This window comes from Mauremys reevesii, linkage group 4, assembly GCF_016161935.1.
Source record: "Mauremys reevesii isolate NIE-2019 linkage group 4, ASM1616193v1, whole genome shotgun sequence".
NCBI classification, from domain to species: domain Eukaryota; kingdom Metazoa; phylum Chordata; order Testudines; family Geoemydidae; genus Mauremys; species Mauremys reevesii.
In genome coordinates this window covers 32,025,617-32,052,093 of record NC_052626.1, presented here as the reverse complement: position 1 = coordinate 32,052,093, position 26,477 = coordinate 32,025,617, and the positions used below count along the sequence as shown (strand labels likewise).

At 38.6% G+C, this 26,477-nt stretch overlaps 1 protein-coding gene across 5 annotated transcripts in view; it reads left to right on the top strand.

Moving 5' to 3' along the window:
- Window positions 1-26,477, top strand: part of TDP1 (tyrosyl-DNA phosphodiesterase 1) — a 120,577-nt gene that overhangs the window by 20,681 nt on the left and 73,419 nt on the right. For all 5 annotated transcript variants that reach the window (XM_039535091.1, XM_039535093.1, XM_039535089.1 and 2 more), the window contains 6 exons: window positions 2,241-2,411; window positions 3,345-3,423; window positions 4,930-5,115; window positions 7,177-7,225; window positions 10,367-10,433; window positions 19,695-19,802. In XM_039535091.1, coding sequence (XP_039391025.1) covers window positions 2,241-2,411; window positions 3,345-3,423; window positions 4,930-5,115; window positions 7,177-7,225; window positions 10,367-10,433; window positions 19,695-19,802 — 660 coding nt within the window. The remainder of the gene's footprint in view (window positions 1-2,240; window positions 2,412-3,344; window positions 3,424-4,929; window positions 5,116-7,176; window positions 7,226-10,366; window positions 10,434-19,694; window positions 19,803-26,477) is intronic.

Below are 26,477 nucleotides of genomic sequence, written 5' to 3'. Positions count from 1 at the left end.
CCAAATATAAGAAACCTAAGCAGGCCATTTTTTTTTTTCCTTCATTTCTGACCACTTCAGGTTTTTGAGCCAATTTCAACCCTTTCGTTATGAGAAGCTGTGTTCATTAATTATGCAAAGATTGACCCATTTACATAGAAAGTTCTAACTATTATGAAGAAACCAAAACAGCTACGTAGAAGTCCACACATTTAAATTTTTTTTAGTGTCTCTCTACTGAGCAGATATACTCTTAGTTCTGTTTATTAAAACAGATACTGTATGGGAGAAAGCATAACTGAACAGTTTCGTGAGGAATATTGGCTCATAAGCATTCCGTCAAGACAGTTATAAGGCTGAGATAGTGTTTGGGGCCTTCTTAAATCACTCTTTTATGGTCTCCATCTCACTGAAGCAAAAGCCTATTAGGGGTTTTTGAGAAGCAGCAGAAAACATAACCAGTATTTCTGGTTTTAAAATGTCTTATTTTTTTTAGAGATGCCTGTGACTTCAGTGCTTTACTATTCTCTGGTCTTCTTTCTGCCAGTTGGATTTTACAGAGAACCATGCAGGCATGAAACCAGGCCTTTTTGAGTTCCTGGCAAGTTTCCCTACTTCTCAATCATTTAAAAAAGAATAATTTCTCATTTATCAGAATTTCGTCCATCACAATTTGTGTGTATTAATTCTGGTATCTAGTTGTTACAACATGCAGGATTCCCAGTGTGATGAATCCCATTGGAATTGTAGATGTTTCAATTATGGAAGACAGTACATATCCTTTGAGAATTTAACAAAGGCTTTGGTTACTATAGCTACAGTGATGTAAAACAGGAAAGGATATCTTGACGGTGGGCGTACAATCTACCCAGAATGCAGATTAACTCATAAGGGTGCTTTTCCATTTGCCATAGGGAAGAAAATAAGACCCATTTTTTTTTTTTTTTTTAAAGAGAAAATGTGTTAAAAAAGCAACTAGGAGATTGTTAGACATGATCAAACCACTGTTCACACAAATCGCTCAACATATGGTAGAACTATTTTATTGTTCCTGAATTTGAAAGTAGCTCACTATTTTGGAATATCAGCATAATGTTTTACTTTCTATGATTATGAATTGCCTTTGGAATCCTTGAGAGAACTCGTACTGCAGGGTTAAGCAACAGCAGCAAGGTATTTTCAGCATCTGTATCTTTATGAATGCCACTTATTATTTATATATATTATATAGCAGTAGTGCCCAAAGGCCCCAAATCAGGATGGTGGGCCTGTTGTACTACGTGAACACCTGGAAAGACCCTCCCCCACAGAATTTATAATTTTAAAAAGGTAACCTCTGTCCTACTCCCTTCCTCCTCTCTCCCCTGCCCCTCCCTCCACTAACAGCTTCTTTGTGCCTTGTTAATTTCAAAAAGTTGCCTGATCTTCTAATGCTCTCAGGAAAAATCTCTCCCATCCTCTTCATAAGACTTTGGAGAACCCTGAACAGGAGATCTAGGGTTGTGGGCTCATGGAAACAACAATAGTCTCCTATCTAGAACCCTAATCTTCTGAAGAGGACACTACTGACTTCCTTTGAAGGAGGATAGTGGCAGATCTGCACCCTTCTCCATAATAGAAAGGATTTTGGGAGGTGACTGTGACTCACTCCCCTTTCTTGTGTCCCCACTTCTTCTGTGCTGAAAGAAATTTTGGGGTGACAAATGATTGTCCCCCTTTCTTCAAAGCATAAAGACCTTTCAGGCCCTCTAGCTTTGGTTCATTTAACTCTTTGTCATTTCATCAATTAGTAGATAAATCTATTTTGCAGCAGAGCAATTTTCAATTTGTAGTGACAATTCTGGATACAAGTTGTATAACATTTGTATATACACTGTAGATTTATGGGATGGGGATAAATAGTCAAAGTGGTGCACAGTCTGTGACCCAGTGAGTGTAATTGCAGGCTAGTGTGCCAAGAAATTTATAATGGATAATATGTTTGCCATTCTCTTTTGACAGAATAATAAATTGTGCTCTTAATTAACCTTCCATTTATATCTGAAGAGTGAGCTGAGATTACTGTGCATGCTTGACAAATTGTTTAAGCCAGTCATTTTATTAGTAATTAATAAAATGACTAAATCATCTCCTAATTAAACTGTTTCTATCTGGCATTCTGATTGGACTTCTGGATCTACTTTTCTTAGAATATATATATAATGCAATATATGATAAGGGAATAAATATAGTGCCTTAGTGTTTCTTTCCTACTTTTTTAGAATATGGCTAAGCCCCCTATATCCACGGCTACCGCCTGGAACCACTGGTTCTGCTGGTGAATCTGTAACCAATTTTAAGTCTGACCTAATACACTATTTGATGAGTTATAATTCCCCTACTCTCAAGGAATGGGCTGACATCATCCAAGAGCATGATCTTTCAGAGACAAGGTATGTATCATTTCAGGCTACCTTTTAACGTGGATATCTTTATGCTCTTTTAAGAGGCTAGGCACTCAATGTAGGTTATACAGAGTTGGAAGGGTTTTATTTAAGAGATTTCTGAGATATGGATTTTAAGAATTGTAATCAGAAAAACTAATCTAGAAATGCAATTTAATATTGTCAGTTAATGTATGTTAAGGGGGTACAAAGTTCCTTGGCTTTTTATAGTAATTTTAGGATAAGTCACTGGACCCCGGAACTAAATGAAAAATTGTTTATTTAAATGTAGAATTTGTAAGCACCAACTGGGGTGTGGGCGGGGAAGAGGAAGCTGGAAGACTCTCTGTAAACTATGCTGGAAATGCAGAGAACCCAACTTTAGAGGAGAGAGAGACATTTTCTGTACAAAAAGATTGAGAGGGATTTTCTATTAGCAATAGCAAAAGACTGCTAAAAAGCAAAGAATAAATCTGTATATAACTTTGGTAGAAAGGAAAGAGATGATATGGACAGGCTAGCAATCAGAAATGGACAATAGTAACAAAATACATTGAATACAATCCAGCTACTCTGTTTGTATTATTAATTCTGTTGTATTTATGTATTTTGGCAATGCTTATATATCAGGCCATGCTGATAAAGTTACTTAAACTGAAATCAGTGCTGAGTCTTGTAAATTAAAATTGTCTGTGTACATTTCTCTCTAATGTGCAGTGTTTTACATTCAGATTGAGATTTACATGCTAAATGGAAGATGATGGCTTTGTCTATAAAATAAAGTACTCTTATCTTCCACTTTCTGTTCCTCACCTTGCAATTCTGGATGCTAGTTTGCTTGAAATGGCTTATGTCTCCGACTCATTTTTATCTCCTCTCTCTTTTATTTGGTTGATAATACTTCAAATCCTAAATGAACTAACATATTTAATGTTTTTTAAGAGTATATCTGCTTGGATCAACCCCAGGACGATACCAAGGCAACCAAAAAGAAAAATGGGGTCACCTTAGACTTAGAAAGGTATTGGAATTGTTATATTCACTTTTTTCTCTTCTTTCTTATTTTCCTTCTCTCTTTTCATAAACAACTTTTGTGCAGACTTCTTTTGGTTATTTTTAAACTTTCCATCTCTTCATTACAGTTTTCTAATGTTAACTGTAAGCTACTTAGCTCCTTTCTTCCGACATATATGGCTAACAGAATGACATTTTCTAAAGGCACTGGCAAAACCATAGATTATGGACTCTACATATCATGATGACAAACTTATTACATATGTAGGTAAATAGCAGATTAGAAGCCATTTTAGTGGGAGAGATCTACTTACTTGAATAGGCGCATAGCAGAAGTTGTCCGTAGGCATGACAGAGGAAAAAGTCAAATTACATATTTTACTATAGGATATCTTTCCATTAAGGATTACTGTAAAATACTGTATTTTTTTATGGTTCTGTTCAGATTTATTCAGAATTGTAAGAAGATGCCTCATGTTGTCTGTTATATGCACATTTCCAAAGTTGAGAAGGCACTCTATACCTAACACCTCTTTGGCATGTGGTAATTTCATGCTCTGCCAAACTTTTTACCTGCCTTTCACAAATGTCAGTGACCTGCTAAATGTGTCATTTTGTTTCATTCATTTTCCACTCAAAGAAGTATCCACACTTTGACCTCCCGTTGAAATCTGAGCTACATGCTCCCTCATTATGACATAATGGAAAGTCAGAGACTGCAGATAGCTTTCAACCTTTCACTGGACAAGAAAATTATAAAGGGTAGATCCCCCTTGTAAAGTAAATGTTTGAATATGTATATTTATTTTATGGTTGTAATGAAAAACTCACACCTTTTAGAGTGTGAATGCAGCTCTCATCATGAAGCCAGTTAGAGCCTCTGTGGTGTCTAACCTTCTCTCAGATAATTTAATTGGCATTTAGGTCCTTGTGAACTTGGTTTTGCATATTTTCCTAATTAGCTTTTCAGTAAGAATATCTTAGAAAGAATTTTGAAGAGGAAATTTTCTGTTCTCCCCTTGCACCATGCGCGCGTGCGCACTCACCCCCCTTCTCTCCTTTCTCTCTCTATCACTTTCACTCTCTCCTGGGCATTTGAGGCTGGGAATTTTCAAAGGAGGCTAATGGAGTCAGGTGCCCGATATCCATCAGATTTCAAAAGATTTAGGTGACTAACTTCCTTAGATTCTTCTGATAATCCCAGCCTCCATGTTTCAGGAAGTATTTGGCAGTTTTAGCTCATTTGAACAAAACTATTCATGATCTCTTTTCCCCATGGAAGAGAGCATCATGGTTTTGGGAAAAAAAATTTTTTAGTTAAGTAGCGTTTTATATTGGACTCTTGAATAGATAATCCAACTTTTTTCATTAGTGGCAAATGAACTGCTTAATTATAGAGAGCATCAAACAAGAGCTTAAATACTGAAACCTGGCTATAAACTTTTTGTTATGTAGTTTGTGATGTAGTTTGACATGTTGAAGTCTAACAAAATGTTTTTATTTTCCCAAATAGCTTTTGAAAGAGTATACATCAGCAATACCAGCACAAGAATCTTGGCCGGTGATAGGACAGTTTTCAAGTATTGGATCAATGGGAGCTGACCAGTCCAAGTGGTTGTGCTCAGAATTTCGAGAGAGTCTGGTTACGCTAGGCAGTAGTGTGAAGACTCTAGCAAAACCTGACGTTCCTATTCATTTGGTATGTTTTCTAGGTGGTGGTGGTTGTTGGTATTTTTATTTAATGTTTACCCACTTATTTTTTTTCCAGTGTTCAGAGTAGGATAACAAACATATCTCATTGTTGTCAACATCAGTTTGCCATGATTTCTCAAAAAAATTATCCAGGATTTTCCACTTAAAATTACCAAAGTGGAAGAATTTTTTTCTACAATTATTTATTGATAAAAGAATAAAATAGTTACTGTACCTATGTGATGGACAAAATCATAGAGCTACACTTAAAGTATAATAAGCCTTTGAATCTGGCTTTCAACTTACAGGACAATTCTCCAATGTTTCTTAAGTCAAGCATGAGACATTGGTATAGCAGCAGATGAGAATTAAATTTATTCTCTGTGATTTCACTCAATAATAAAGGGGATGATTGGCAGAAAACATGCAATTATTTTCTGTCAGCAACCGGTAGAGATGACAACTTTCTGTATAACTTGAACTAGATTTTTGGTTTAGCTTTTTGTATTTTTCTCCCTTTCATAATTATTTTACAATTCTATCCTTTTTTGTCAAGGTAATTTGAGCAAAACTAACCCCTTTGAGTTACCTCTTGATTAGTATATAACCACATCTGTATACTGTGCCACATTTTCTCCATCCCAGTAGAAAAACTAATTTAAACATTTTTAAGAAAAGGATTTAATGTAGCTATTTTAGCTGTACTGTAGGATTTTGCCAACAGCACTGTGACCATCTGGGTTTTAACAGTCAAAAGGAGGGAGAAATTGAGTTATGGAACTGTGGAAAGATCCTAGATCATTTTGCAAACTGTATATATGAGAGTTGGCCATCACTAAAATACATCTTCCACTGGAGTAGGATGTAGCAGTCATTCTCAAACAGCAACATAACGTAATAGGTTTTGGAAAGAGAAGGGTAGAATAATTTTTCTTTTGAAATTGCAAGGAAAATATAAGGGCTGGTTTATGCTGAAAACTTACATTGGCATCACTAATCTCTCAGGGTTGTGAAAAAGCCATACTACTGTGGGACATAGCAGTGCTGACCTAACTCCCTGGTGTAGACAGTGCTAGGTTTACAGAAGAATTCTTTGGTTGACCCAGCTACCATCTCTCAGGGAGGTGGATTATCTACAGCGACAGGAGAACTCCTCCTGTCGTCGAGGTGAGCTGTGCTGTTGTAGCATTTTAAGTGTAGATATACCTTAAGTAGGGAAAATATATTTGGCCTGGAACACCAAAAGGCAACATATCTAGTCCCTAAAAGTCCTCTGAAATCTTTTTGTGACCACAAGTGGAGAGTATTTTTTTACATTTAATCTAGAAGATGGTATTTTCTTCCCACAGCTGCGTTGTTTTCTATTTTGGAAACTGTGATGAGATCCCAGAAACATCAATTTTATTTTAAGTTCAAATCACCAAAGTGTTCTAAAATGTAGTTCCCAAAATGTGAGGTGTTCTGTTTTCATTCCACATCCTATAATCCCCTCTTTGTGTATCTCAAGTGGCAGTATCCATGTCACTTGCACTCCTCAATCATTTTAGACACAAGAGAAAAAAAGAGAAAGGACAGAGTCTTGTAAACTAGAAGTTAGGAATAGATTTATCAGTCAGGGAAGAGCCCACTGTGACATCAGGGGCATTACTTGGAATATGTTTGTTTGGAGTTTCTACTGATTTTCATGAATTTCATAGCTATTCAGCCAGCAGCAGTGTAAGATAACTGACAGAATAAATGTTGAATGTTTGTTACTGGTTCATAACTAATTTTCCACTTTGGGTAGTTTAATTTCAATGAAATTTAGTTTGTAGCTTTTTTTGTTTTGTTTTTTAAATTCTAATAAGACTCTTGTATCGTGTTAAGTGTTCAGTCTTTTCTTGCTTTCCTGGAGAAGTGTGTCTTTTTATTCCACATTATTTGCTAGGAATATGACTTGTCAGAATAGTCAGTGTTTAAAATAATAGGATTCTAATATCTTTATTTCAAAGTTAGTAATATTTTATTAGAACTGCATTATTTCAATTAGCTTGGTTTGATTATTACCCTTTTTTTTTTTTATTTAAAGATTTACCCTACTGTGGACAATGTGAGGCAAAGTTTGGAAGGATATCCTGGTAAATTAAAAATAATTTTTCTATTCATTTAAGTTTTTGTGATAATGTGTTGTAAGACAATGTATAAATGTTTCAGTGATTGGTGTTTCTTCTGAATGAGCCTCAAGCTGCTGGCTGTGTTGGGAAGACTGTTTGGGTTATTGGCTAACAAGCCAGTCTTGTGATTTGTTTTTGGAGCTCAGACACCAGCACTGCAAAGCTTTCCGTGTATTGGCATGTAAATGACAAATCTGTTAGTCCAGTTTGCATGTCAGATACAGAATACCGTTCCAGGTCAGAACTATGACTTAGTGGCATGTGGGATCTGGCAACAAACTGAATGATTTGGTGCTTGTGTTTATGCAAAAGTCTTCTCTACACTGGGTTTTGCAAGCAAGAATAGTAAAAGTCTTGATTCATGTTCAACCAGGGCTTAGACATGGAACGTAATGGAGAATAATGTAACGTATATATTCGTCCATAAGCTGAATATTTTCAGTAAAAAAGTGACGCTTCAAAGAGTGGGGGTCGGCTTATAAACGGGTCTACACCAAAATTTGATGATTTTAAACTCTATGGAATCATTTAATTGAATATCTAATACATTGTCATTTTGTTTACTTGGAGCATCTGCAGGCATGGAGCTCCTTCAGCTCCCTGTGGCCGCGGTTTGCCATTCCCAGCCAGTGGCCGCTCCCATTGGCTGGGAATGGCAAACCGCGGCCACAGGGAGCTGAGGAGCTCCATGCCTGCAGATGCTCCAGGTAAACAAAACATCCTGACCCTCCAGCGGCTTACCCTGACGGGCCGGGAGCCAAAGTTTTCCAACCCCTGAAATATAGGGTCGACTTATGAAAGGGTCATACAATTTTTGCTATTTTTACCTATCAATTTTGGAGGGTCGGCTTATAAACGAATGGGCTAATGAACGAGTATATACGGCACATATCCTAGGAGTAGCAGTGGTTGCTCAGGTGATATTTTAACATTCTATGCTCTGCAGTTGTTAAGTTCATTCTTCCCAGGTCCATATTCCTGAAGTCAGTGTGCATGTTTCAAATTTGGGCACAGACCATGTTTTCAGAAATGTCATATCTCAATGTCTAGAATGTGATACCCATGTTTTAAAGTGCTGCCTCATAAAATGGTCACTGACCTGGCTGAAGCTTTCTTGTGCGCTGTTTCTTGTGTAAGTGAATAATGCTCATCTATCTATGGATTTTGTTGTCCAGCAAGCAGGAGAGAGCACTGATTGGTTGGGAGGCACATGGTCCCAGGATCATCATCATCCTTCAGAAAAAAAAAAGAATTAAGATGAGATGAATGTTGTTCAGTGCTCTCCCCCCCAAATGACAGTGAGGAGGGGAAAGAAGACTACTTACACACAGACTCAGAAAATATTAGAGACTCTCCCAGACAAAGACATTACCATCCTTATGGGAGACTTTAATGCGTCATGGGACCCATGCTCTGGGAGAGAGTGAGAATGGAGAGAGATTTGTGGATCTGTGTGCACTTAACAATCTGGTCATAGGAGGCAGCATCTTTCCTCTGCAGGCATAAAAACCAGATCGACCATGTCTGCATTAGCAGAAGTTCAGAAGATCCTTGCAGGGACGACTTAGTGGTGGCCAGATTGAAGCTGAAGCTGAAGAAGAACTGGATAGTCTGAAGAAGGACCAGAAGAAAAAGGAAGATTTTGGATTGAATGAAAGAATTGTTTTCAGTACTACAGGATCGGAGGAAGAGGAAAGGAGAAGACAGTGTACAGATGGCAGAGAAGAAGAGACACACTTAGGTCAGCATGCCAGGAAGTGCTTGGAATTAGAAACACCAGCAGAGAAGAGTGATCATCACAGAGTCCTGACAAAGAAGAGAGAGAGAGAAGAAGAAAGAGGGGCACAGTCAACAACAGCAGGACTAGAGCAGCAAAGCAGTGAAGGAATATTAGGAAGAGGAAGAGAGAGATTGTGGATGGACTGGCAGCAGAAGCAGAGCAGGCAGCATACAGCGGTAACATGAAACAGCGTCTATAACAGGAATAGAACTAGAGATGAACAGATGGCGGAGCACTTGAGAACTCCTGAACAGACCAGCACCACCAAATCCACCAGAAGCAGAGGCCTGAGCAGAGACCTGGATGCCTCAGTGGAAATGCTGTACCCTCTTTGAGAAAATATGGGAAGAAGAAGTGATATCTCCCAAAAAAAAGAAGAAGAAGAGCACAGCAACAACCAACTATAGAGGAATCACACTCCTCAGTGTGCAGGAAGGTCTTCAACCGAGTCCTCTTAGAGAGAATGAAGGATCATGGAGGGCAGCTCACAAACAGCTTCCAGTGCTTGTTCACACACTTCTTCTTTCTTCGTCATCGATTGGATTATGAAGACATCTCATCACGTGCTCAACATCCACCCACAAAGACAAGAGATCCTGAGGATCAATCATCCCCTCCACGACCCAGTCACACTGAATGGAAGCCCCTGGAAGAAGTGCAGTCCTTCACCTACCTAGGTAGCATCATCGACACATCAAAGTTTGTTGGTAAGGCAGCAGCCTCTTACAGCTCAAGAACATCTGGAGCTCCAGAGAAAAAGTCTTACTGTGTATGGAGCTGACCTGGGGACAACAAAAAAAACACCACCCAGAAGATCCAGACCATTAATAGCTGCTGCAGAAGAAGAATTCTCAGATCATCCGCTGGCCAGACACCATCAGTAATCCACCTCTTGGAGAGGACCCATCAACTCCCAGCAGAGGAAGAAATTAGAAGGAGAAGGTGGGGCTGTGATCTATGGATTTGATTATGGGGTATGCGCTCCATTGGACATAATAATGAAAAATATCCACAGAGGTATCTTAAAAAGGGACTGAACTGTAAATCATTAATCTGATATTTCTGAATTCATTTTCTGGTGTAAATCGGTTACTTAATGTTTTGGGATTTGTGTTAAGTCTTTTCTTTCTGACAAGACAAACCATTTAGTATCACAGGAGGCTTCTGATTTGTTTTTCAAAGGAACATTTTATGAGATGAAAATGGAGCTAATGTATTCTCCTACCCCCTCACTGTTTACTGAGAATGTGTTTTTGGACTGTTTTCAAAATGTCTTTCAAAAATCAAATACCAGTGTTTATAATGTTGTTTCTTTTTCTTTTGAGCTGGTGGCTCTCTTCCATACAGTATACAAACTGCACAGAAACAACTTTGGCTACACTCTTATTTCCAGTAAGTGAAACTGTCTCTTGATCCTTTACAGCATTGATTTCCAGACAGTATGGTTAAACTTACATTGCTATAATACATTGTGGCGTGGAATGCAAATTTAGGCAAATTGGTCAGATGCTTTGTGGGATTTTAGACTCGTTAAACAATTTCTTTGCTTCCAAATCTAGCTGTGTTTTGCATACCACACAGAGATTCAGTATATGCTCTGTCACAAGAATTCGCAGACACTATGAAATCCTGTTATGAAATGTCCAGGTCAGCTAATCACCAGAAATTTACTTTTAAAACTGAAATCTAAGACGTTGTCTAAATCTTCCTTTCCGACCTGGAACGATGATATGATTGTATTGCCATTTTGCTCTGAGCCCCATATCCTCTGGATCTGAGCAGGAGTTTTCTGCTATTAGCCCCAACTGAAGCTGGTCTGAACAGGATCAGGAAGATCTTGTTACTGCAGTGCAGCAGCAGCTATGGTGCAAGCCAGACCCTTATTTATTTATATAACGTATTTATGACCTCACTTGTTCTAAAATACCAATGGTGAAATTCTGGTCCAGTTGCAGTCAGTGTGAGTTTTACCATTAAACTCACACTGACTGCAGTGAAGTCTTTGAGGAAGGATTTATTCTCAGTACAAATACTCCATTTGAAAGTAAAAAGTGAAAAGGAATGGGGCCTAGAGTCTTTCTGCAGCCCAATAGAGCTTGGTTTTCTACCTGATAATTTGTCCAATTTCATTCTATGTGCATTGCAAGAGACTGATATAACATTCTTTATGGTTTTAAATGGGGAAAAATGCATTAATGCAACTTTCAAGGCTGATTACACTTTTAAAAATGTTTGTCTGAAAATGGCATTGTGATATTCCATGTTATCAGTTACAAATTTTGTTAACTTGCAACTGAAAATAATTGATGTTTGGCCAGCCCTGTAAACTGGGTTTTGAAAGTTCAGCTGGAACTTTTTGGCTCGTCAGCAGTATTAAAATTCTGAAATGGGAATGGATTTATGTCTGATGCATGAAACAGAGTAGAATCCAGCTGATGCTCGCATATCACTGCACAGCCAATATAGTTAATAGTGGAGTGAGTAAGGAGGAAGTAGTGATCACTTTTGCCAGTATATACAGGTCTGTCGCATCTTACGCGCATTTAACATGCACGATTTCAGCTTTATGCGGTTGGAAAAAATGAAAAAAAGAAGAGAGAAATAACAATTTAAATACTGTAACTGTAGTACAGGCGATTCCACCTGCCATTCAACTCAATGTAATTTTGACTATACACGGTTTTCGCTTTACGTGCTAACCGCGGAACGGGACCCCCGCGTAAGGAGACTCACCTGTAGTGAGCAGATGTTACTCAGGCTACACACAAGGCACAAATCTGTGGAGTAAGAAAACTACCATTTTTACATAGCCCCTTTGTTCGTGATTTAACTATGCAATTCCTTTGATTGCAAAACTGTTTCAGATTGGATTCATTATTGATTTAACTCTTACACCAGTTTTGCAATGTGTTGTGGCTGAAAGCAGGAGGCTTTTAAATGACTTCTTCATTTATTCAATTTTTTTAATTCTGTCTCCAAGAATTTAAAGGGACACGAATTTAAAAATCAAGCCTTATCTGCACTAGGGGAGTTTTGTAACATTTCTGACTTGTTAACAATAGAAGGAACAACCTAGAGAGCCTTAGTGTAGGCAAGCTACCAGCATTTTAAGTACCATGTCAGTTAGCCCTTCCTTTGCAAATTGTAGAGCATATCATCTGCAATGTACTGGCTTCTTTGTACATGGCGACACAGATGTCGTTCACTTTTCCAGATGCTTATGTACTTCGTTCTGTCTACAGCCAGAAGCACTTAACTTGTTTTTCTTTAGAATTCTGAAACAAACAAAAATGAAAAAGTATTCTCACTGACTGAGACCAAAATATATATAAATAGGTCTAGATCAGACAGCTTGTACCAGCTATTATTTATACATCAGAAAATGTTTCATTGCAGCTCCATTTTAAGACCTTCTATTAGAACTGTAATAAGAGAACTGCAAATAAAAGCTCATTCTGAAATTACTTTAAATGAGTTAACATTTTTTTTAAGGTAATATATAGTGTAAGAATTTAAATACTCAAATACTGGGAAATTGAAGTTAAGATTAAATACATACTACTAACTCCTTGTTTGTACATACTCATTAAAAATACCTGTGACTTTGTATGCATTAGTGATTAGGCCTTTGCAGTATACAAAAGTACTTGTGACCACTAAAGAATATTCATTTGTCATTAATCAGAATGTCTTTAGAACAATGATATTCACACTCTCCCCGGCCCCCTGGACTCCTTTTCCCAGGTTTTGCACTGAAATCTGTCCATGCTGCGACTCCTGTTGGGGAATTTGAGGAGTGTTGCATGACAACTTATGCAGTGCAGAAGCAATCAGTTTTTTGTTTATCCTTGGTCTGAGTGTCTAGTAGTCCTCTAACATGTAACCTTCTTTGTCCCTTTATTCTGAAAAGCAATACTGATGCGCTGTGGAGGAATCTGCTGCTGGAGGGTTGCTGTGAGGCTTTGGGGTGGGTGAGAAAGTAAGAGATGAAATTAGTGTCTTGGAAGGGTCTCCCTTACTGACAAAAATAAGTGGGACTAAGACTTGGAGACACAACATGGAGGAATTGGCAGAAATAAATGGTACTATTCTAAAGGAAGGGAAAAGGAATAGAGAGAAGGAAACACTCTGAGATACTTTACCGGTGTAATGGTTACTTGTACTCCCACAAAAAGAAAGCTAGAAATATCTCCCAATATTTTGAAAGCATGTGGCAGATTGTGGTAGATACCTCTGCCTCTGACAGCCAAAAATGAATCCAAAGCTCTGTAATGCAGTTCTCAATTTTAATAGATGAGCTTTGAAGTGCACGCTTACCAGAAGAATGAGATGTGCACACTTAATATCGTAGCTGCACTTTTCTGACCATGAAAATCATGTGTCAGGCACTTCAGTGCAATTGTAAAAATAGTACAGTTTGTTCCAAGGGTGGTAGTCTTTTTGATACAGAATGGTTTTTTTTCTTTCTTTCTTTTTTCTTCTCGCTATGTTCTCTTTAATCACTGGGCTATATTTTTGTCCAGATTGATAGACCTTTAAGGTCTTCACTAGAATACCCTTCATGCCATTGTCTGTCCTTATGATCAAACAAGATGTTCTGTTACATCCAATACTTGAAGTTGGAATCCTGGAGTTCTGTACTTTATACTTCATACATTCATAGAGTTTAAGGCCAGAAGGAACTATTAGATCATCTAGTCTGACCTCTTGTATATCAAAGGCCATTAAATTTCACCCAATTACTCCTCTATATAGAGCCCAATAACTTGGGTTTGGCTAACGCAAATTTTACAGAAAGGCATCTAGTCTTGATTTGAAGAGATGGAGAATCCACCATTTGCTGTGGTAGTTTGTTCCAGTGGTTAATCATCTTCACTGTTCAAAATGTACGCCTTATTTTTAAATTGAATTTGTCATGGTTAAGCATCCAGTCACTGGTTCTTGTTATGCTTTTTTCTGCTTGATTAAAGAGCCCTTTAAATACATGGTATTTTCTCCCCATAAGGGTACTTATGGCTTATAATCAAATCACCTCTCAAGCTTCTTTTTGATAAGCTAAACATATCAAGCTTTTAAAATCTCTTCCTGGAAAACATTTTCTCCAGCCCTCAAATCATTTTTGTGCCTCTGTTCTGCACCCTCTCCAGTTTTTAACATCCTTTTTAAAATATGAATACCAGAACTATATTGCAGTATCCGTCTTACCAATGCAATATAGAGGTAAGATGACCACCTTGTTCCTACTGACTGCTTCCCTGTTTATACTTCCAAGGATTGTATTAGCCCTTTTTGCCACAAAGTTGAACTGGGAGCTCATGTTGAGTTGCTTGTCCACTATTACCCCTAAATCCTTCTCAGTCGTTGTCCAGGATACAGCCCTTTATAATGTAGGCATGGCCTGCATTCCTTGTTCCTAGATATATAAAACTTTGCATTTGGCAGTACTAAAACTAATTTTGTTTGAATGAGCCAGTCTTACTAAATCGTTGAGATCACTCTGTATGACTGCCTTGTCGTCTTCCTTATTTATTGCTCTGCCAGTTTTTGCCATCTGCAAATTATAACAGCATTGATTTTTATATTTACTTCTAAATCATTGATGAAAATGTTGAATAGTGCCAGGCCTACTACCAGTCCCTGTGAATCCCCACTGGACATCTCCATTTGATGGTGATTCCCCATTAGCTATTTTCTGTCAGTTTAATGTGTGCACTATTGATACTGTATAGTGCTAGTGCTTTAATCAGAATATCATGCAGTACTCAGTCAAATGCATTACAAAGTCTTAGTATATTACATCAGCACTGTTACCTTTATCAACCAACCTTGTATGATCATCAGAGAATTAAATTGCATTTGTTTGACAAGATCTGGTTTCCATAAAACTATGTGGACTGGTATTTAATCATATTTCTTAGTGTTGGACTAGGTCATTCTCTCCCACGTTAAAAAGTGAAGGGCATGAAATTAGGTAGAAGATTCTGTCTTGAGGCCTGGTGAACCGAGGGAAGAGTAGGTTTGCTTCCCTACATAGCAAACTGCTGTGGTATCTTTTAACCCTATAATAACCAAAGTCTCTCATACCTCGAAGCATCCTCAGAGGAGCAGTGTGTCTCAGCTACTTCCCAGGCACCACTGATTCTGACATCAGTGTTGCTGACAGGCTCCTCTGGTCATGGCTGGGCCTGATCACCAACCCCTGGAGGGCTGGTTAATCACATGAGGCAGAAATCTGTGTAACTAATCATTCTTAATTTCGGTGGATTTGCAGGGGGCTGATATTAAAGAAAATGAATCTCTAATCATATGCATGGGCAGGCAGAGTTTGCATGGAGGAGGTTCCATGATGTTATGCTAGCTGAACTTCCCTTCTCCTTGAATAGAATCACATGCAAAAAAGCAGGCTCTGCTTTCTTTCATCCTATTGGTACCAAAAACCAGAGAGGCCGGAGTGGCTATTTAACTTGCAGAGATGAAATATACTGTGTGTTTTCATATAAAGCCCTTTTGAATTCTCTGTTTGGGTGGTTGCCCTTTCTTCTCATTTTGTTTTTGAAAGCATGAATTCTGAATGGAACAAAAAAAAAAGTTTTATCCAACAAACTTGACGTAAAAGAGCATCAAGTGTTTGAAACCCTGCAGGTGGTTATAACAATTGCAAATGAGGGTTATCACCATGTAACGCAAAGGAGTACATACGTGTTTTCTTCTGTTTTGAAGCAAAGATCTGCATTTTGAAATAACGCTACCTATTATAATATGATTTTGCCTAATTGGCATATCATCTTAAAGACTTTGTTCATTTCCTTGTGTTTAGCTGATGGAGGAATTATCTCATTGGTCTTTGGTAAACTTAGAAGAGCACAAACTTGTATCAGTCTGACCATATTTTATTTTAGGCTATGCATTAGTCAGGTAAGCTATAGTTGTAGTGGAAATGTAGAACACATACGATGTGTGGCTAACCCAGTCACTTTTTCTAAATGGGGTAGAATTAAAATTGCCTTCTTAAGAGTAACTTTTCAAAAATTTAAAGTGGTAGCCAGGAGATGACTTATTGCATTAGACCATAACAGAAAGATTGTCTTGTACTCCAAAATGCATGACACTGTAAAGATGGAGAAGACTAAATAGCCCACATACCAAAACATCACTCGCTCTTTGAACAACATGTACTTTGTCAAGAATTAACATTGTTAATGTGCTACAATATACTTATAATACTTTACAGAAATCTTTAATTTCTTCAGTTGGAGTAGGAAAACAAGCTAGCATTTATTTCCAACATACAAATCAAGCTGAAGATGGAATTATGAAATAAAAGCTGACAAATAAGACAGATGCTGCTGTACTACAAAATCTGTATACAATGGAATTAGCATGAAAAATAAGAAACCTCTACTAGAATCTAGAAATTATGGAGATTAGAATCTAGTGGGCAAAGTAAAATGATGGGATGATTTTCATACAGTACATAGAATGTCAGTAGAGATGGGAAGAAAAGGTGAAAGGGTGATGCTACGTATCACAAGGATTTATAGCACCTCCACAGCAGTGGAGGTGGTGGAGAAATACTTTAGGGAAAGGTACAAGGAATTAAAAACAAAAGTTGACTGTGGCACCTTGTAGTCCATCAGGGTATGAGAAAAGCCAAAATAAAAAAAATTATAAGGCCTACTCTTCAGTCACCTTGTATTGCAGTATGCTGTACTTGTGGGGGAAGGTAGGTAGGTGGTGGGTGGGAAATAGTCACAGACACATCATCATATTGGTTCCTAAATTATATAGAAGGCAGCTTCATAAAGCAGAAAGTAGTGACTCCCAACTGGAGAAAAAACATCCATTATCTGCTTACTGTTTGGGAATCTGGATAAATATGGAATCTGGAAACCAGGAGCTACTTGACTTTAGAATAATAGAGAATGAGATCACGAAATGCACACTATGAGGATATAGCTTTCAGGTAAGCAATTTTTGTGAAGTGAAAAAATAAAGGATGCAATTCTTCAAAAGTGCCTAAGTGAATTAGGAGCATAAATCCAGTTGACTTTCAATTTGTACTCCTGAATCATTTAAAATCTCACCCCTAGTGAGTAAGGAGCAAATGATGCTATTAAAATCTGCTGGCATGGAAAAATGCAGGTGAATCTCAAAAGACACTTAACAGTCTACAATTCTTCAGAAAAAAGATTGTAAGCATTAAGTAGGAGGAAGAATTATTTAGAACCGTATCTAAAAGTAGTGAGATGAAACTGAGCAAAGGAAAAAAAGGCTAAAGTCTGTTGGAGTTAGTCTTCCAAGAGATGTGGTGGAAGCCTCAATTCTCCAGTCATGTAAGACTGGACTGGACAGGATCCTCTGGAATATATTGTAAGAAATCATTCTTGAATGGCACTGAGATGGAATAGCTGGTTAGTGTAGGAAGTATGTATGTCTTCTGTTCTAGGGTTGTTTTGAAGGAGGTCTGTATTGATTGATTGAAATTTTAAAGAACACCTAGGGTTGTGGTGGTGGGGAAGTCTACCCCATTTTAATGCAGCAGTGATAATTTGGCAGTCTGCTAAAATAGCTCTGTTTTATTTATACTTTGTTGATGCAGCATATAATTGAGACACATGTCCCTTAAAGACAGTGTGAATAGCAGACTGCCAAATGAAACAAGTGTTCCCCTACAGAGGTGGAGTAATAATATAATAAATGAGCAATGGGCTGTTAAATGTTGCAAAATCTCAAGAGAAAAGGAAACTGCGATAAAGTATTGGCAAAAGTGACAGGAGGAATGGGTTTCCAGTTTGAAATTAAACTGCTACTCAGGGTTACAAAGAACTCTAGTCTTTTTAAAGAAGGGGATAATAGCAGAAATTGGTTGGTTGTAATGCTGATTACATAATTCCAATAAGCAAAGATGTTCACACAAAGTTCCTTCCTCCCCCTGCCACGCATTCCTCAGCCTTCAGTTCACACCTTAACATAATGTTTTTAACTTTCAACAAAAATAAAACCACAGCTTGAAGTAATTAATTATAATAATCTCTCAAAGCTAGTCCTTTTCAACTTTCCTAATTTAACCCGTAGCACATTGAACAGATCTGAGGTTGTTATGGTGGCACGAGATCAGCCTTTAACCATACTCAGGGCTAACTAAATTGTGATGCAGATGTGTTTATTGCCCTAAGATATTTAACAGGAAGTAACCCTCAGGTTATTGTTATATTGAAATGTACTCTCTGTCTTTTTCTTCCTTTTCAACCTTGCTGCCGAAGAATGATTTCCCCCATCTTCTGCAGTCAGGTTTAGAATTTGTTTTGGCAGGATTTTAAAATATGCCAAAAAACCCCACTGTCAACTTGAAATCTAGTCAATTTCAAACATGAGTTAAACAGATACTACATCTGCCCAGAATCTCTTGCCAATTACTTTGGTTTTACAGTTCTGTTATCCAATTTTTAAAAATGTTTTTCTCCCTTGTTATGTAATATATTTAGGTTGACAGAATTCTTTTTAAGATCCTCTTCCAATCTCCCTTTCCATGTTACTAAACTCTCCAGTGACTTTTTTTTTTTTTTTTTAAAAGTGACTTGAAAAATAAGTTTAAAAGAAAAAATTGAGTGGAGAGTTTGAGACTTCTCCTTCCTCTTCCTTCCCGTCTACCCTCTCCCCACAAAAAAATCTGTGCTGCCCTTTCAAAGGAAATTCTTAGCCATACCAATACATTTCCCTTTCTGATAGCTCTAGTTATTCATTTTTGGAGAAACACCACTATCTATCTAGGTCTCTTGGGCTGTTAAGTGGATTTACTGTAGTTAGATGATTCTGGTGCTTAAATGGAAAATAATTGATGTTCCTCTTGTTAAAATACAATAATTATTTTGTTGGGAGAGGCAGAAGGAAAGTGGACATAGGTGATCAGTCAAAAGGTTAAATATTAGCTCAGTGAACAAGAAGAAGTATGGTCCTCTAGATTTTGGCGGAGGAACAGAAGTCAGGAGATCTGGGTTTCATTCCTGACTCTACCATAAACATCTTGTGTAACTTTGGGAGAATTACTCAATCTCATTCTGCCTTCATTTCACCACTGATTAAAATGGAGATAATGCTTGCCCCACTTAACAGGATTGTGGAGACATAATTCACTAATGTTTTGTAATGTGCTTTGAGGTAATCTTGGAACATGCCAAAGAAATGAAAAGCACTGTTGATGAACTCCTGATTGAATAAGTCCATTTACTAGTTCCAAAGGGCACTTTATCCTCTTCTACTTGGCTAGAAGTTTGGAATCTGTTCTTAAAGTGTTTGGTGGTGGATAACTGGGGTGGAGGAATGGAATGTTTCCTCAAGGCATCCTGAGGCACACAAGAAATTTATCTGTTTGTGTAAAAAATAAAAATAAAAACCTTGTAATATATAAATATGGCCTGACTTCCCACTGTGTTGTGCAGTGGGCTTTAAGCAGTATCTAGATGCGTAATTGAAAGATTTCAAATTATTTGTTTTCAATAACATGCTAATAAGAAAATATATCAAACTTGGACTGCTGGAGCCACGTGCCCAACATAGGTACAGAATTACTTACTTGTTATATGGTACAGTGTCTTTGGGAGCTACAAAACTAAAGCTTATTATTTGAAGTAAATTCCTTTTTTTGTTTTGCAGCAAATGGTCAGCAGAAACCTCAGGCCGCAGCCATGCTATGCCTCACATTAAGACTTACATGAGGCCATCTCCTGACTTCCAGAAGATTGCGTGGTTTTTAGTTACAAGGTAAATGAACTATACATTCATAATTCCTGCAAACAAAGACTGCAGACCATATTTACATGATGAAGGACTCTGTCTTGGGAAGCAATAACTCTGGAAAAAGTTTTGGGGGTTGTGGTAGATAATCAGTTGAATGTGAGCTCCCAGTGCAACCCTGTGGCCAAAAGGGCTAATACAATCCTTGGGTTCATATACAGTATAGAATCTCTAGTAGGAGTAGGGAAGTTATTTTACCTCTGTATTTGGTACACTTCTGGAATACTGTGTCCCATTCTGGTGTCCACAGTTCAAGAAGGATGTTGGTAAATTGGAGAGGGTTCAGAGAAGGCCATCAAGAATGATTAAAGGATTAGAAAACATGCCTCATAGTGATGAACTCAAAGAGCTCAATCTATTTAGCTTAACAAAGAGAAGATTAAGGGGTGATTTGATTACTAGAAGTCCTACATGGGGAACAAATATTTAATAATGGGTTCTTCCATCTAGCAGAGAAAGGTATAACATGATCCAGTGACTGGAAGTTGAAGCTAGACAAATTCAGACTGGAAATAAGTTGTAATTTTTTTAACAGCAAGAGTAATTAACCATTGGACCAACTTACCAAGAGTCATGGTGGATTCTCCAACACTGGCAATTTTAAAATCAAGATTGGATGTTTTTTCTACAAGATAGGCTCTAGGCATTTGATGTGGGAAATTCTATGGCCTGTATTATACAAGAGGTCAGACTAGATGGTTATAATTGTCCCTTTTGGCTTTGGAATCCATATATCTATAATTAAAGCTAATATTAAATGTATGCAGATTTCATTTTTCTTGTAGGGCTGTTTCAACCATCTTTATAATCTTTTTGGGTACTTAAAAAAGCAATAATATGAAAAGTTGTATGTAGAGTCCACCTTGTCTTGATCCATTTAAGATTTCTTCTGTGCATTTATGGAAGACTGTAATCTCTCATAAATCTGTTCTCACTGAGTTCAGTAAGAGTTTTGCTACTGCAATTGTGTGGAAACAGGATCCGGTCCAAAGAGCAGAAATTAATGAGTGGTGATTCATTCATTCAAGAAAAGTACTTTGTAAGAAATTAAGTGTTTAAGTACTAAAAATCAGTAAATTGTACCGTGTGACAACTTACATTAAATCAAAGCATCTTTTATGCATTTATTTTTTGTGGCAAAATGTTTGCATAGTAAGTCATCTCAGATATTTCAAAGTACCGTGTAAAAAAAAGATGTCTAGAGGGATGCTAGAAATGTTTGAAACAATCCCTTGAACAATGTGTAGGCCTATATACAAGCTAATAGAATAAATTCATTGCTATGGTGTACGTCCATGATACTTCCATATAAACATATTTATTATTCATGCATATTACAGTAGTGCCAAAGGGCCAACCAAGAGTGGCACTCCATTGTGGTAGGCCTTGTACAAAAACACACATTCTTGGAAATTTAAATGTCAACTTTAACAATTCATTTTTATTGTGTTACCATTAATTAAATGGAAAATTACTTGCCTTAAAGAGCCACTGATGCCTCTCATGGGTAAATTTTAATCTGTATAGAAACAGTTCTGTTGCAGCTGTATTTTTCTGCCTCTGTCCAGACTGGTAAAAATGGCTAGGTGACTAGGATGCACAGAGGAGCTAGTGTCTTTTCACCCTCTTCTGTAAAAGCCCAGCCTCTCCTCTCCATGAGACAGGTGTCCTGGTTTATAACAGCATGACCGACTCTAACATCCTAAATAGTGATGCAGGGCTCCTATGATATTTAACATCAGTTGTATTGTGTTAGCATATACAGATCCCAATCCAGGTTGGAGACCCATTGTGCTAGGCACTGTACAAACATATAACAAGAAGATTATCCCTGCCCTAAAGAACTTGGAATCTAAGATGAGATAATAGGTGGAGGCAATAAACAGATTAGGGAGGGCTGGGGTGAACAACGTAACAAGAAGACTATTAAGAGTTGTGTATTATTATTTTAATGATCAGAACGAGAAGCAGCTGTGAGTTAGTTTGATATCTGGGGTATGAACCATGCATGTTATGGATCTTCGTGTCACCAAGGCTTTGATCCACAGAATGACCAATATCCAAAGTATTGTCAGTGGAAAATGTGAAAAGAAATACAGTAATTAATTTAACTCCAATGGGAGGAGAGGCAAAATTTTGTGCTGAATTTCTTGCCTGAACAGAAGCATCCTGTTGTAATGTTTGTACAAGGTTTTGAAAATGTTAAGTGCAACAGTCTATGCACTAGGCATCACCCAGGGAAATTCTGAAGTCAGCACTTGCTTTTTTTGTGGTGGCTAGAGCTGAGGGTCTGTTTTTTCCCTTGTGTACATAGTTTACCTGATGAAATGCATAGAAGTCTTCCACCCAAGCTTCTATCTTTCCAGTTTGTTTCAATTATATGTATCTTCTTGAACAGATGACCCTTATAATTACAAGTAAATAATTTCTGTTAGAATAAAAATAGGCTTCCCTGCTGCTCAGAACAAATTTTTGACTTACCTAGGAAAGCAAATGGTGGTATATGAGCGTATGCGGAAGTTGTCAAAAATTCAAGACCTAATAATACTTTGCTCTTCTGTAGCATCTCCTAGCTGCATATATCGACACAATTTACAAACATTAATCTTCACAACACCCCTGGAGGTGAGTACTAGCTTCAGTTTACAGATGGGAAAACAGATGCTAAATGACTTGTCCAAAGTCACATGAGTTAGTAGCAGAGCTCAAATTTTTTAGTTCATTGTATTTGTTAATTCCTTTATGTTCTATATTCAGAGTCGCTAGAAACCCTTCTTAATGTTGATCCAGTGTGGGCTTTGGGTGCTTTATTTTTCTTTCTTCTTCCTTGGATGGTGAGATGTCTGTTAAGCTCTCCCAATGGAAGTGATGAAAGCCGCAACATTTTGGACTTAAAAGCAAACTGGCCAAAGAACTACAAAATGCACTGTTGGGAACAATCCTGCACTAGCAAAGAGATGGACTAGATAGCCCTAACAGGTTTCTTCTAATTTCTGCACCAACAACTTGCAGCTGATTTATGCAAGAACACTAGCTGAAGAACTCTTAATCTTAAAATGGCAAATGGCTGTTAAGCCATGAGCTCATGTAACTTCTACTCTGAGAGTTTATTATTTTCTGCCCGATGACCATGAAAAGTCAGCCATCTCATTCACAGGTAAAGGGAGGCTATTAAACTCTTGGAGTCTCTAACGGCCTTTTCTTTAAATTTCAATGGTTGTGTTGAGAAGTAGTGGTAGTACAGTTCTGTGATAGGAAAATATTCTGAGTTTTTATTTATTTATTTATTTATTCATCTTTAAAGGGATTGCATGAACTCACCACTCCATATGCAATAGTTTATGCAAAAAACTTATTAGCCATGCTCTAACTCCCACTGCAGTATGTTTTGGGAGGCTTTGTGTTGCATAGTTACCATAGCTACTGCATCACTGGGCAGCAAAAAATTCCATAGAGAAACCCTGCCCTTTAAATGAATCTCATTTTAATTGAGTACTTTGATTGTATTGGTTTTTGTTTCTCTCCAGCTGAAAATGGAATGTTATATATTCACAGCAATATAGAAAGTCCCTTAGTTTTATGAATCTTAAGTGGATTATCCCTGTGTAAATACTTATTAATGTGGTATAGAACCTAGGAGTGACTTTGCATTCTCTTTCAGGCCTGTCAAATTGTAGCTAGATCTAGACTCTGGTTTGCCTGTTGATTGCTCTATTTTTTCTAATTTGTGAGTACCTCTGAATAATGGCATTAGTTTGAACCTCTCCTAGTGCAATCGATGTTCTGTGTAAATTTCCTACGCAGCTCTGCCATTGCAATTTAGTCCTGACATACACCCCTTCTCCTGTTCTAATCCTGGATGTCTCTGGAGGCAGCTAATCTTATTCAATTGTTTATCTTTGTGATGCGTACAACTAGAATGAGGATGAGATCATCAAACACCTTTCTGCATGTGAGCCAGGCCTTCACTGACAGACTAGTGCACCGAAATAACTGTCCTGCTGCCTACACTATATAAGAGCCAAATCCTACTTTCTGCTATAGATGTGCAATCAGTTTGAAGTTAGACTGCAGTTTATTCTTTGTGCTAAGGTCCCCGTATCTATTAGAGGTACTGTAGTCTGCTTGCAGCTTGGAGCAGAACTAGAGCTGCCTCCTGAAGTTCCCTCCAATTATTTCTGCAGCCAGCCATGGCTGGTGCAAAGGGAAATTCCAGACTTTTATATCAATGTTTTAGACTAACAGTTCAGATCAATGTCTTATTCCCAGCCATGCCCCAGAACTGCAGTTGGTTTCTGGAGAGTGTCTCTCTGCAGCTCCACTTCCTCTTTGGAGGCATTTTCAGCAGTTGATATTCCTGCAGATTTCAAGGAGCAAACAAAGCTGAGAAAAGTCAGAGGCAAAAGGAAGGGTCCTTGGGTACATCTACACTGCAGCTGGGAGGTGTCATTCCCAGCTCAGGTAGACATACACATATCGCTCTGCTTGAGCTAGAAAGCTAAAAGTAGCAACGCGGCCATGGTGGTGCAGGCAGGTACCCAGCAGATCGGGCATGACTGTACTCAAGTAGCTAAGCCAAGCCTCCACAGCCACACTGCTATTTTTAGTGCATAGGCTAGTGTAGCACTGGCACCGCCCAAGCTGGGAATTACACCTCCCAACTTCAGTGTAGCTTCAGCTTCTCTTCTCTTCCCCCCTCCTCCCCCCCAATCAAATGTTTTGTTGGGGAGCTTGGCTGGCTCTGTGGGCAGAACACAGTTTTCCTTGCAGTCCCATCAGGGCAAGCTCGCCTTGAGGGCAGGAGGCAGGATTGGAAAAGAACTGGCTCCGAGGAAGGCAGCTCACCTTCCCTCTATACCATGAGGGGAGTGAAGCCAGAAGGGCAGTGTGCCAAATGGAAGATCATGCCTGAGTCCCTATAGCCTGCACCAGCAGCCACATCTCTGATCACAGAACTTAGCAGTCTCCTCCTCCTCCCCTTCCCTGTGGGTTGTGGATGGAAGGCACGGGACACAGCATGAACATTTATGGGGGGAGGGATAGCTCATGGGGGGAGGGATAGCTCAGTGGTTTGAGCATTGGCCTGCTAAACCCAGGGTTGTGAGTTCAATCCTTGAGGAGGCCACTTAGGGATCTGGGGCAAAAATTGGTCCTGCTAGTGAAGGCAGGGGGCTGGACTCAATGACCTTTCAAGGTCCCTTCTAGTTCTAGGAGATTGGTATATCTTCAATTATTACCTTATTGCCAGGGCCAGACTCAGGCCTATGGTCAATTTCACAGCAGCCTCCCTCTTCCGTGTCCCTATTGGGGTCCCTGTGGTGTCACACATAGAAGGGGCTCTTTGAAGATAAGGAGACTGCCACTTGAAGTTTATTTGCAGCAGTTCTCTGAGCCCAATTTTACTCCTCCTTCTGAAGCAGGGTTGTGGGGACAAAAGGGGAAATAAATGAATAAGAAAATTGGTGCCTGGTTCCCTTGCTCACTTTCATAGAGTGCAGCATGGGAGAGGAATGCAGAAAAGACCCTGGCCTCTGTTTTATAAGGCAAGATGGTTCCTCGGTGTGCACCAGTCAGAATTTAACCTGATATCACTACTAAAGATAAATGTGACTATTTTCCCTAGTGGTCTGGGAATCAGCATTTCTAACTGGGGGGAGATGTTTTACCTGAAAGAGTGGCCTCTTCACAGGCATTCAAGTCCCAGCAGGCATCATCTCAGCCCCTCCTTTGGGCATAAAAACTCAGGAGGTATCAGGGCAATAAAAATAATTTATGAACTGTCATCTGATACTTGACATGCCTGTACATGATTTCAAAAGCATTGCTACGTGTGGTTCCTCTCAGCCTAAAAATCACAAGGCCTGAGGTCTTGTCCCTCAGGAAGAGGTTAAGGGGAATTGGATTCAGATTGGTTTCATGCAAGTATATGGGGCTTTGGAGTCTGAGATCAGATGCTCATACAAATCAATTCTCAGGTGTATTAGTGATAGAGGGGGAAGTCTTAAGGAAAGCTGAGACTGTTCGGTCATCAAAAAAGTTGTCTTGCATCCTGACTCCTGTCAGATGCTATAGAAAGGAACAGAGGTCATGGAAAGTTGAAGCAGTCTGTGAAATACAGCAGAAGAAAACACCTCTTTGCAAGTGGTAACTAGAGCACATGCGGGACCAGTATCGGCCATCTGTTGCTTCAGAGCTATCTGCAGGTCTCCCAACCAGCCCTATGTGCAGTTAGACTCCCAATTGGTGCCAGGCTGTCTCAACTGAAGAGCAAAAGGGCTGCCGATAGCCTTGATCAAACAAGGTCATGGGACATTGTCAGGTACCCTGTGGAGCTGTGCAGGAATTTCAGGAAGAGATTTGCCCCATTCTCAATCTCAGCAATCCATGGAAAGACATGACATGAATGGAATGAACCATAATCTACTTCAGATCAGAGCATTGCAATCTGCTGCCCATCTTATTTCTGTCCTCAGAATCAGGTACAAGCAGAACAGGCCCATATATGAAACATCTAAATATGCTCTAATGGAGGCTTGTTTTCAAAGTATTCCTACTTTACTATCATCAGACAATTTTTCATGTTTTGCCGATGGATTGCAGCATTTTTTTTCTTTTCCCACCAGTAGGCCACTACCATTTGGT